General features: G+C 35.7%; 1 protein-coding gene and 1 pseudogene across 2 annotated transcripts; one reads left to right on the top strand and one right to left on the bottom strand.

Annotated features, from left to right (window-relative positions):
• The first annotated feature begins 208 nt into the window (after nt 1-208).
• On the top strand, nt 209-4,295 carry LOC143453052 (xanthine dehydrogenase/oxidase-like; annotated as a pseudogene). Its single transcript, XR_013115130.1, has 9 exons — nt 209-268; nt 1,171-1,325; nt 1,536-1,704; nt 1,792-1,920; nt 2,188-2,315; nt 2,565-2,760; nt 2,971-3,159; nt 3,259-3,425; nt 3,703-4,295. The product of XR_013115130.1 is annotated as a xanthine dehydrogenase/oxidase-like (transcript).
• Nucleotides 4,296-4,684: 389 nt separating this feature from the next.
• LOC143451430 (uncharacterized) lies at nt 4,685-6,964 on the bottom strand. The gene is made up of 2 exons (XM_076951959.1): nt 6,338-6,964; nt 4,685-6,257 (listed from the first exon to the last, which is right to left on the bottom strand). The coding sequence occupies exons 1-2, from the start codon at nt 6,657-6,659 to the stop codon at nt 4,885-4,887; spliced, it is 1,695 nt and encodes a 564-aa protein (XP_076808074.1). The 5' UTR covers nt 6,660-6,964; the 3' UTR covers nt 4,685-4,884.
• Nucleotides 6,965-13,021: the final 6,057 nt, after the last annotated feature.

Here is a 13,021-nt window from a genome sequence, read left to right as displayed (position 1 = left end):
TGTACATGATAAGCCTCCAGTGCAATAGCACAATTTTATTTTCTAACAATGAACTATTGACGAAAGGCAGATAGGGAATGAGAGCGTTATGATTAAGATAGCACTTTACATGTCAGTCATGGCAAAAAATTTTTTGAAATAGCTGCACTTAAGGAGCCGTCAAACTGGGTAAAACTAAAATCTCTGTCCAAGATAAGATAAGATCTCTATGATTCCCTATCTCTTCTACCTGTGTCACTTCGTCTATCTTTTCTCTGTCTACGATAAGGTCTCTATCATCCTATTAAGTAAAACTAAGATCTCTATGACTCCTACAAAAGTATTTAAATATCTGGCTAGACTAGACCAACCAGAGAGCGGTATGATTGGTATTGTCTTTTAGCCTGGAACCTACCCTACCGGTTAGTATTCATGAAAGTCTTAGTTCGAGACTCGAGTGCAGGTTCAGGCTAAGAATTGTCATGAATGTAGCTAAAACTGTTTTTAAGGCCACAAATACTAGCGTAAATTTTGCGTTTCTGTTAAAAAAGTTTGGAGTGTTATTTGTTAATGACATTTTACGGAATGTTAGTCCAAAGCATACTAAACTGACAAACAAAACTTCAGAGAGCTCCATTGGGGATTTTTCGAGTAATCAGTTTTTTTAGTAAATTCGTATAATGAAACAAAAAACTTGTGTGGCCTAATGTGGTGTTGAAGGGTTCTTTAATTTATAAAATTTTATTGAGTGTATTGAAACCACTGAATTCGTCAATATTAACATGATACAAGACGGCTTTATCATTTATTGCAATAAGTTTATGTTAAAGATTTTGTTCAAATAGTTGAAAATAACACTATTTAAACATAGACAATATAAAAGAAAACAATGAATTGAAGTATTTTAAACCTATTAGTTTTATTAATTTCAAAATTAAACTTATATTATTTACTGAAGCAAACGCAAAAATAAAGAAAATTGTGTTTTTATTTGATTCATTTATTCCAATTCGTTAAATCTGGAAGGTTGTTATGTTTTATATTTCTTTTGTACTTCCAAATGACAAGTGACAACAGAATGCATTAATATAGTAGCAACAAACATTTAGTCGACATTTGCATCTGGTGTTATTACAACAGAACCTATGCTCTTATCTATCAGCGGTTTAATATTAAACGATGGCTTTTTAGGTTAGAGAAATAAACATGTACAGAGAAGGCGACGTTACACATTTTGGTCAAAAGCTTGAAAATTTTCTTGCGGGAAAATGCTGGCATGAATGCTTGCAGCGTGCCATGTTTGACAAAAGGAAAGCAGAGATTGATATCTACAACACTAATTCAAGGTAGGTAACAGAGACTGAATGTTGTGCAAATTGTACAGGCTTGGAGTAAGACGAGGCAAACAAAACTGTCATAGGGTGATATAAGAACGTGAAAAAGTGTTTTTCCATGCAAAAATTCCGAAATACGCTAAAAAAGGACATACTTTGTAAAGCTATTAGTGTTAAAACAACAAAGTGCGATGGCTTTCATCTAAAATATTTCTAACAAAGGTGGCGAAAACGAGGTATTTCTTGCATTCCGACAAAATTTGGCATCTCATTTAACGCACTGCATCTCAACCAGGCTGGGGCACTGGTGCATGTTTACAGAGAAGGATCAGTTCTAGTTACTCATGGAGGCACAGAAATGGGACAAGGGCTGCTTACAAAAATGATCCAAGTTAGTATAACATATAAGTTATTAGCTTTGCATGGTATGACAATGAATAAAGCAATGAAAATAACAAAGAGAACCTGACTTTTACAGATTGCAAGTCGCTGCCTGGGTGTACCACATTCAAGAATACATCTTTCTGAAACAAGCACCAGCACCGTTCCGAACACATCTCCTACAGCTGCTAGCGTTAGTTCTGACATCAACGGCATGGCCGTGAAGGTAGGAAAAACAGAATCTAAAAATTTAGACACGGTAGGAGAAAATCACCATATCAAAAATCTGTCTTACTGCTTGCTTTTCAACACAGTTAATGAAAATATACGTTTAACTTGATTCATATCAGCTAAGTTATAATCTGGTTCTAAGCTGGTTAACTCTGGTTGTTTTCGCGTGCATGCTTCTAATACTTCTAATACTTATTAATACTTTTAATACACATAATTATTTAAAACTTAACATGCTTCTAATACTAAATAATTTTTGAAGAATGCTTGTGAAATAATTAAAGAACGACTTCAACCTCTTCAAGCCAAGCATCCGAATTTAACTTGGAATAAAATTATCGAAAACGCGTACTTTGAACGGATTAGCCTCTCCGCAACAGGATTCTACAGGTAAACATATTGCAGTAATATATTCAGTGCCGATAGCGCCCTTTACGTTTATAAGATGATAGGCTAAATCCAGTCTCGGTGCTATTTCCCATGAGAGACTAGTATACGTCTGGGACAAAAACTTATCAAGGTAAAGCTAAAATAGAAATTGTTGCTAATTTGTTTGACATGATTTCAATTTCAACACATGCAAAACAATTTACTGTGTTAATACTTTATTAAAAGATAATTATTTTTAAACCTCTACAGTACGCCCGAAATTTTTTCCGACTGGAACATGGAAACAGGAAAAGTTGGGATTTCAAAACCCTTCAGTTATTTTACATACGGTGCAGCGGCTTCTGAAGTTGAAATTGACTGCCTGACTGGAGATCACATCGTGCTCAGAACTGACATCGTCATGGATTTGGGAAGAAGCCTTAATCCAGGCATCGACATTGGTCAGGTGAGGTGTTTTCAATTTGAACAACGACCCGTTTATTACTTTGTTATCTTTTTCGTTCAACATCAAACAGTTTTGATTATATTATATACAGTTTAACGAAACAATACGTTTGTTTCAAACAATTATCCAATCAACAACGTTTTTAAATTATACAAATCTCCAACCTCATACTGTACATTTGAAATTTGGCGAAGTACCTTTGTTTTGTAGATCGAAGGAGCTTTTACTCAAGGGTATGGAATGATGACTTTAGAAGAACCACTTTACTCGCCAAAAGGAGAAATGCTCACAAGAGGACCAGGAACTTACAAGATTCCCGGTTTCGGGGATTGCCCTAAAGAGTTTAACGTACATTTGCTGAGAGGCGTTTCAAATGACAAAGCAATATTTTCATCCAAAGTAAGATTTCATACTCTATGAGCATTAACGTGTAAATATGTGTCAATAACTTTGTCAAATCGATATCTACTGCAAGCAAAATATAACAAATATACACAGGCTGTCGGAGAACCTCCGCTCTTCCTGGCATCATCAGTTTTTTTGCGATAAAAGACGCGATTGGTTACGCCAGAGAAGACTCGGGATTGTCAAGACAGTTCCGACTGGATTCTCCAGCGTCAGCAGAACGTATTAGAATGTCTTGCGCTGACCGCTTCACCAAACAGGTTTTTTATTACAACTAATGACCAAAACTTTAAATTATCCAGGCTTTGAAAAAATAAAAATATTAACCAAAAATAACTAAAAATATTTTATAAATCTTACAAAAACTTATTATTAAATATTCAATCAATAAAAACTATTAATTAGATAAATAAAAATTATTAAATATTACATTTTATATTTTATATTAGAAAAATATGCATTAATAACCAAAAATATTTTATTCATTCGATGATGGAATGCAAGTTTTTTTTTTTAATATATGTTTCTTTTTTTTAGCACAAATTACATTCCAAAGATGACGACGCCTCCAACGCCACCCCATGGTCTGTTCAGGCGTAACTTTTTGTGAATAAATGAAATATGTTTAAGATATTGCTTACAAAGTTGATGGTGGCTGAATCATGTTAACCCAGTATATAGTAAAATAAAAAAATAAGATAGAGGTTTTCTTAGTACGCCTGAAGAAGCCAGCGTTTTTTACGACAGCTCGCGTAGAAGAATCATAAATAAAGCTAACCTTCAGTGTGCCAACCTATATCTTGGTTTTGATTTTGACATATTTTGTAGCAGTAACAAAATCATAAAATTTTATACATTAAATTTAATAAGATTAAACATAGTGATTGCCAATTTTGATTGCAGTTCACTTCAAATGCTACATATTTTCCATGCATTTCTACCGTATTTTATACGAACATTTCTGTATATCCACTTGATTTAAAAATAAGTAATTTATTGTTGTTAATTTTTGAATTTTGCAAATTATTTCGAGCTAATAAAGTAACACGATTGAAAGGTGCTATATTAGTTAAGTATTTCGAAAAAGATTTTTATTTTGGGCAGTTTTATATGTGATGGATGTTTAAAGTATGAAGTTTTTGTATCAATAACACTGTGCTGCGTTTGAAAATTTTTTTTCATAGGTCAAAGATGTTTTAACTGTTTCTGAATCGATTTTTTGCGCTGAACTCAAAAATGCAACCAGTTTTTTTCAATCAGGTCAAGTTTTTTTTCTATCACATATTTAATTATGCTAGCTTTGGTCATTATTGTGCACAAAGAAACTAATTTCTGGGGTAGCTTAATTGGTCATGCATGTTGTCAATTTTCGCAAGATGGTATTTTTATTTGAATGTAAGGTTTTTGCAATGACAGCCATTTTAAATACTAAAAAAATATAATGACACAGTTGAAATAAAGGCACTTACAACTAACCAAGAAAGCTTCCTAACACATAATTTTGTTCAACGGTGCTCAACCTAAAAGTAGAAGTTAATATGTTACACTATAGACACGTAAACACTTAACATCACAAATGTGTTTTAAATGTGAAATACTTGCCAACATCAATGTGTGAAATAAAAACGAAGTGTTCAAAATAGCTTAACACAGAAAGCGTTGTGCCGCACATGATGATATTACGACGTTAAATGCAATAACAATATAAATACAAATGACTTATGCTGACAAAAAGTGTCGCTTCAAAGATTTTCTTCTATGTGTGGTATTGGGAAGATCTCTTTTTAAGCACCAACAGTAATCTGCAAGCATGTTTACGTCCCAGTATCCTTGGTACCTTTCTTCCATATGGCGAAGGTCTTGGTGGAATCTCTCTCCCTGTTCTTCGCTGTAGTCACCACAGTTGTCAGGAAAGTAATCTAAATGCAAACTCAGAAAGTGCATTTTCACAGACATCCGAGCTCCAAGGGATTGAAAACTTTCAAGCAGCTCTTTAACCTGTGCTTCATAATCAGGGCTTCTATGCTTTCCAAGGAAGTTTGAAATTACTGCTCGAAATCCTGTCCATGCTCTTTTTTCTACTGCACTCATGTGTGCAGTAAAACATTCGTCTTTCATCAGCTCACGGATCTGTGGCCCATCAAAGACTCCTGCTCGTAGCTTCGCTTCAGAGATACGGGGAAATTTCATTTGTAAGAACTTGAAGGTTGGGCCATCTTTATCAAGTGCTTTGGTATAGTTTTTCATGAGACCAAGTTTAATGTGGAGAGGTGGCAAAAGAATATTTTGTGGATCAACTAAGTAAGCAAATTTGACATTTTTAAAACCAGGTGTAAAACTTGTTCTGGGTGGCCAGCTAATTTGTGTGTAGTGGCGATCATCAGCCCTCGAGTCCCACAGACACAAAAAACATGGATGTTTAGTGTAACCGGCCTGTAACCCAAGAAGTATTGAAATCATTTTTAAGTCACCACATATTTTCCATTTGTGTTGGCTATACTGAAGAGATTTCAAAAGGAATTTCATGTCTTCATAGCATTCAGTGAGCTTCACTGAATGTCGCACAGGAACAGAACCAATCTTATTGCCATTGTGTAGTAATACTACCTTCAAACTCTTTACAGATGACTCCAAAAACAATCGCCATTCTGCCGAACTGTAGACTATGCCCAAAGCTGATATTAATCCTGAAACATCTTGACAGTATACTAGGGAATGGTCTTCGTCATAATTGAAATATTTTCTAAACTCTTTATCTCTATACCGATACCAGAAATATGTGGTGCATGGAGCTAGCAAGTTGTTCTCACGTAGTCGTGATCCTAGGAGCTGAGCGGATTCTTTGGTGAGATTTAAACCTCGTGTTAGGTCATTCAGCTCAAGCTGTGTAAGAGGCTTCGGTTGGCTTGTACTTTGCTCTGCATCCCATGTGTCTTGTTCACTTGCTTTGCTCTCTGCAGATGAAGAACACTCCATTTCACTTATTTCTCCAGGTGGTTCTGGAACAGAAATACCAGGGCCATGTGGTACTGGTTTCATGGCTGAAGGAACATCAGGGTACTTCACATGTTGTTTGTTCTTCCGGTTTATTCCTAAAATGAAAAAGAACACTGTTACTCTTAAATCAAGCAATTAATGAAAATGCCTCCATACAGTGCAAGTATCAGCATACCTTGTAAGTTGGTCATGCAAAAATAACAATCAGTGACATGGTCTTTTCCTTCTCTCCATACCATAGGAATACCAAAAGGAAGGCTCTTTATTTTCTTTAGGCTCCATAATCTCAAGTTTTCAACGCATGCTCTACAACATATGTGCGGAGCAAATGCCTTGTCCTGATCGCCTAGTTTTACTCCAAAATACGCATAATATGCTTTCTTAACAAACTGCGTAATTTTTGCTTGGCGACTGCGCAGGGTGACCTTGCCACATATGTAACAGAACCTGTCTGGATCATTTTTGCACTTTCTCATTGTACTGTAAAAACAAATCATCTAAACTGCACACTAAACTAGCCTGTAAAAACAAGTTCAGATGTTTAACTTTTCAAGCACCAGGTGCATTCGTTATGTTCTTCTCATCGTGATGTCACTTAAGTTTCATCAAAACTTAATTCAAAAGCTAAATCATTTTTATGACACCACAAATCTCAATCGCAAACGCTGAAAGCTGAAGTTGTCAAAAATTTCAAATGCAATTTGCCAAAAAACTAGACCTGATTGAAGAAAACGGATAACAGTTTTGGATTCAGCATCAAAAAGTACACTAAGAACCGTCAATACTTTAGTAACCTAAAAATTAACGCAGCACAGTGATAATAAAGGTTGGTTGAACTGCGTAATCGTTTCCTGAAGTACACTAGAACAGTTAAAAATGTTAAGATATGCTTTATTTCAAAAGGTTACTGTGGGGAAAGTTTAACCTAAATTTAAAAAAAAACATCTGAAGAAGTTGCAATGGGTTAAGTAACGGGTAAATTATTTTAACTCTAGTGCCTTAGTCTCAACATTATTATTACATTATATTATATTATTATTTAATTATATTATATACAGGTATATATTAATATTTATTTATATTAATATAATATTTTTTAATTATAGTTAATTATTATTTAATTGTATTATTTAATTATTTTATTAATATTATATTTATATTAATTATATTATTTATACTATGTTTTTATTAATTATATTAATTATATTATTTATATTATTATTATTATACTTATTTTATAATGTCATAATTAGCGTTATGATTTGCTCTCTCGCGTCCTCACGCAAAAAAAGATCTATATATTGATGATAAAAGGTTTAAAATGATACGTGCTAGTTGTTTTCTATATTGGTAAGCTATAAATGTAACTTAGACGTACTTCTGGTTTATGGCTTCGCAGTTATTTGCACTGTTTTAAGTTTGTGAATAATGCATGTGAAACAAAGTGAAAGAAAGTGGTTAGAGCGTTATCTTGTGCAAATTATGGTGTTTAAACGCAAATTTTTTAAACAATTTTAAGTAATGTTCTTTATTGTTTTTATTTCAACATAATGTTCTTTATTCACAACATTTCACAAGGTATTTGCTCACCCGTTACATCTACTTCCTTTGACTGATTTTCTAGGGTTACTGAAACAATATGGATCAGAAAAGTATAGCTTATAGCAAGGACCAACTTTTATTTACTTTGAAATGTTATGTAGATCTTGCAACTGACGTTTATAACAGAACTTAAAAATCGGAAAGCAGAGGCATAATTTTTTCTAAAAATAATACGTATAATGTGCCAGATACTTAGAAATCTTGACACGTTTAAAGATGCTTGTGTCTTTTGGATTACAAACGCAACTATGCTGGAGTTGTTTGATTTTGATAAAGGGTTGGCTTATTGTTATACATACTGTATGTAATGTCATATTTCTCTAATTTGTAAGAACCAAGCAGTCGTATTCATGACCATTTTTTCGGTTTTGTTTAAAGAAATCTTTTCTTGTTACGTTATTTATTTATGAGAAAGTCTTTAAAACGAAAATCATGATTCTTGAATGAGAATTCTTCGTTACGCTTTATTAGAAACAAATTTCTTGTAATGTTATTGACCTAATTTTGAAGTTGTGCGTACATAATTTTGTTATGCATAATTTTACCAAAACTGCATAAAAAAGTGGCCCTGCCTGTGGAATCAGCGGCAATGAAATGAAAAGAACGTGACGAATTCGACTATGCAAAAAAATGAATAGGAATAGGTATGATTAATAGTTAATAGGTGTTAAATTAATAATAATAGCTGCCATGTGGGTGGCGGTAACATGGTTAAAATGCCATAGTGACATGGTAAAATGGCTTTTAATATGTTCCGTTTAAAATAACCCACTGGCAACCGGGGGACAATTTTCGTTTCCACACAAGACGGCCAAAACACACACTACAAGTCACTGCTTGTACCTGTAGACTATAACGACATTGAGCAACTCTAAAAAATTGCCAAATTGAAGTAAACTGCAAATCGTAGGAGCGCTTTCCGTGATGCGTGACGATGGCATTCTCAGTCGGCTTGTCTTGACGTTCGACTCTGCCTTTTCATTACTACTCTGTTTCGGTGTCGTATGACAGAACTAGTCTACCCGTCAGCAGTAGATCTTAAAGGCGGAACGAATATACCTCTGTTGTGGGCGATGTTTTCTTAAGTTGTTCTGAGGGCAGTTAACCTGACGAGGCGCGTAACCGTATTCTTTGAAAATATTTTCCATGTTCTATTTATAATGTAGATAATGATCGCGCAAGAACACGCGTTGATTGGCAAACAATCACGCTTCGCTCTGAACAAGTAAATTTCGTAGTTTTATTAGGATAGCATTAGTGTTATATAGTTTTATCAGCAATACTTGCAAGCGAAAAGCATAACCTAGTTTTAATCAAAATATACAGCTGATGAGTGTTTATGTTTAAGTCGTCAGAATGGCCCAAAACGAGGTAAGTAAAGTCGTTAGGCCGATCGCCACTATCAATATGTTTCATCACCTGGTTATCCTCTCTCATATTTTAATGGAATGTATTGTTATTGGGATATTCGTCCACGCCAGAGTAACGATTTGATTGAAGTGGTGTTCACTGACTTTGACTTTGATGTTGCAGATTTGCTTGAAGTATACCATGGTACAACGTAACTTCACAATTCCCATTTAAATCTCCCCATGTAAACATTTACTTTAATAGCGATTATACAGCAACAGGACGAGGGTTTCAGGCCAAGTACCGGTGTGTGCCCGTTGATGAGGTTGAATCAATTGATTTTGGTACACCATGTCCCATAAAGTATTACGCTTGTTATGAAAGTGGCAACGAATACCTTTATGGCGACATATGGCGTGCGTGGTGTCTGACTCTGCCCGTTATAAGTAATTCTTCATCTATTGAATTAAAAATAGCTCGTTCTTATATTCCCAATGGTGTTACCCAACTCACTGTAAACTGGGGTTTTGAAAACCATCACACATTTCTATGACGTAAGAGATTACTCCCTAGGAACATACTCATATTCGGATTTGTATGTTCGTTTAAGCCCCAATCAAAATGCTACTTCTAATTATGTTAGTGTCTCTTACGAAGTGATACATGAGACTTGACGTAATATCTTGATTGACAGGTAGCGATGTTAAGCACCTGGTTATCATGGTAACATTAATTTTATAGGTTTGTTTGTGCATTACAAACAAGAACGTTGAACTGATTTTATATGCTTGTTTAATTTGTGTACATGTAACATAACTTTTTCTTTCGTGTAGCCAGGCTCAATTTCCACATTCACGGTGAACCGCGACACCACCAGTAAAACCCAAGAAATCAACTCATTTTATTCAACAGCCTCTACTACCCAAAACCAAAACCGACCTACTCAAATCACTTAACGAACGGCTTTTATAGGGCACAAAAGGCAAGGCGCCAAATTAGTGATAAGATAAAAGTGCACAAAACGTGAGACAAACAACGGTAATTGCAACCAATCAACGCACTAGAGAACAAACTCACAAAAACGGTAAAATACAAAATAGTGTGAATAACGCTTGACATAATTTCGTTACACTCCCCACACCTTAAATATTTACCCACCTGGGTAATTTCTACCCAACATCCCAAGATAAGTCTCTCAAAGTCGTTCCACTCAGGTGAAGTGCAGAGAACTGGTAACAGCAAGTGCTCAATGATTGACAAACATCAACGAAACCGTCAACGGTAGGTGAATTCCACGTAGTGAGTGAAAGCCTTATCATTCTGCCGGAAACGACGTTGGTTACGAACACTTCCCAGTTTGTAGCGTTGTCTTCTTGAACTTGGTGTACGCTGTCCGGAAATCCGGGGTGAGAAACGACGAGCGCTGAATTTGAATACTTCAACGCAAGGTTCAGTTCTTGTTTAGCAGGAAGTACGTCGGCTTTCTCAGTTGTAATATCTTCGTCGTTAATTTGTGTGGTCAATTCAGCGTCAGGCGTGTTCGTCTTTTGGAGCGCTGTCTGCGGGGTTATTAAGAATTTGCAAAGTGCGTCAAAATCTTTTTCGTCGAACACTCGTTCGGGAAGTTGCATGACTTGCCGCGGGTCACGTAAGCCCTTCACCACGCAAAGGAACATCAAGAAATTGAGGACATGTTCATCCTCTTCAGCAGGATAAGCTCGCTTGCCCAAAGTCTTCACTTTTAAAACAAAGTCACAAGCAGATTCATGATCTAGCTGACATGTGCGAAGAAAGGATCTTCGCATTCTAAACACAGCACTTTGTCCATCCACCGCTAGCTCGATCAGGTAAACGAGATCATCAAAGTCGCCTTTCCTGACAGCGGCGTCATCTAGCTCTAGAAGTAAGGTTTCTTCTATAGAAGCTAATAAAAATGCTTTTTTCTCTTCTTCAGGAAAGTTGGTAAGGCGACAATATGACTTGAACAGGTAAATAAACTTTTCCAAATCGTCGCCTCTTCGGTAAAATGTTCGTGGCAAAAACAGTCTTGGGTCCATGATTTCTCAGGTAACTTCTTCTCAGCGGTTGTGGAATCCTGGCGCGCTCGCCAATTTGTTACAGATTTTCTATTGCCAGGTCCTTCTCCACCGCTTTCACGGCCCACTCAAAGCCAACAAGCCTCTTTTAATGAAGTCCGATTGTATTTCGATAACAGATAAAAACACTCCGCTTTTGCTTTTGGGGCTTGACTTTCGGTGCACACGTTTTACAATAAAATAGTAAAATGTAATAAAGCAACCAGGGCAGTTCTGAGTGACCAACAAACACGACAGGTCCTCTTCCTAAACGCCCATACCACGACTGCCATGAAAGCCACCTTTTTCTCGCCAGCTCACCTCTCCCGCCTGAAGCCCATACGGGAGACCAACCGAAAACAGGACACGTATGAATCTGCACTGGACCACATCGAAACACTTGAGGCGGTATAAACAACGTGAAAAAACAGTGGACAAGCGACATCAATAAAATCAGATCATCAAGAGAAATAACAAACAGAATAAAAGTTAACTGATAACTAAGGAAAACAAAAGCGTGGGAAGATGCACGAAAACAAACAAACAATAGTGCGAAATATTATTTCGCCACACACATATCATTAATTTTTACGAGCACTGTCTCTACTAGCATTTGTATTTGTGCAATTTATATTGCTTAATTAAACTCTGTGTAATGTGAAATTTGTTTGTTCATACAATGTCATATACACAAGGATTAAGATTAACGGTCTACATAGTAAGGAACCGTTTAAATCTTTAATATCATTTGGTTGAAAAAAAAGAAACGGCAGGTGGTGTCCCATACAGCAAGTTCCAAGTAACTTTGTAGTAACTGCAACATACAGGAATATCTAATTTCTCTTAATGCAATTTTGTAAACTTTTACTTTGATACAAAGGAAATATTAAAGATGTATAAAAGTAAGAGTAAAAATAAGTCAGTTATGTGTATAAATAGCTTAAGACCTTTGCAAAACATCCACAATTGAAAGATAAAATGTACGATGCAGTGAGGCTGCGTTAATACCACAACCTCGGCAAGTAAGAAATTGTTTTAGGTGACGTAGGAACGCACCGGGATGAAATAAATGTCGTCACTACGAAAATGTTTTAATAATTTGTGTAGTTACCAAACAATGCACATTTACCACATGGTTGGGAAAGACTTTGCCACCATCTTGAGCTACGTTTTGCGAGTGTCAGCTCGTGGTAATACATAAATACTTTACCAAGTGTTTACGGGCATTTCTAAGTAACGGCAGAATGTGATTGAATAAGAGAACTACCTATTTTTGGTAATTGTAGAAACGCAGAAAATCCCGCAGTCCAGATAACTTTTAATAAGTTTCTACTTCAATCCTTGTTGTTGTTTCTTTCTTCATCTTCAAAATATTTACTGGCGTTTGCTGTTTGGGGGAATAATATTTCAGAATTGTAGATAACGCATTTGTTGGCAGAGTGATACACGACAGGTGGTGTCACTCAAGTAAGCAATTTTTCATAAATCGTAAAATCGTGCGGCGCGCTTGATTGTCTGTTCTTTTTTGCAAACTTTTGAACAAAACCATACCATAAACAGAATATTCTTTCCCTTAAACCAAAAACCTCCTTCCCAGGGAGACTTCGTGAAAGTTGAGAAGCATCGAGCTATAACGTGTATAGTAAGTACTTAAACCTGTAGTCATACGTGGCTGTTTAATTGACTACGTAATGCAAGGTTGCGTATTCTTCCCTGTCAGTACAGGAACCAATATACAGTAGAAGCATAGATAAACGCAAATTCCAAATCGCATTACCAGCAATCCAGTAAGAAAACAGTCGACTGCTGAAGGTAAACCAATTGATTGCAAA

The sequence above is a fragment of the Clavelina lepadiformis genome, chromosome 4 (genome assembly GCF_947623445.1).
Source record: "Clavelina lepadiformis chromosome 4, kaClaLepa1.1, whole genome shotgun sequence".
NCBI classification, from domain to species: domain Eukaryota; kingdom Metazoa; phylum Chordata; class Ascidiacea; order Aplousobranchia; family Clavelinidae; genus Clavelina; species Clavelina lepadiformis.
This window is presented reverse-complemented; position numbering and strand designations above follow the sequence as displayed.

Coding starts and splice junctions, on each gene's coding strand:
- LOC143451430 (XM_076951959.1), bottom strand. CDS start 6,659: ATGATTTGTTTTTACAGTACAATGAGAAAGTGCAAAAATGATCCAGAC. Junction 6,258..6,337: donor TTGCATGACCAACTTACAAG/GTATGCTGATAC, acceptor TTTTCATTTTAG/GAATAAACCGGAAGAACAAA.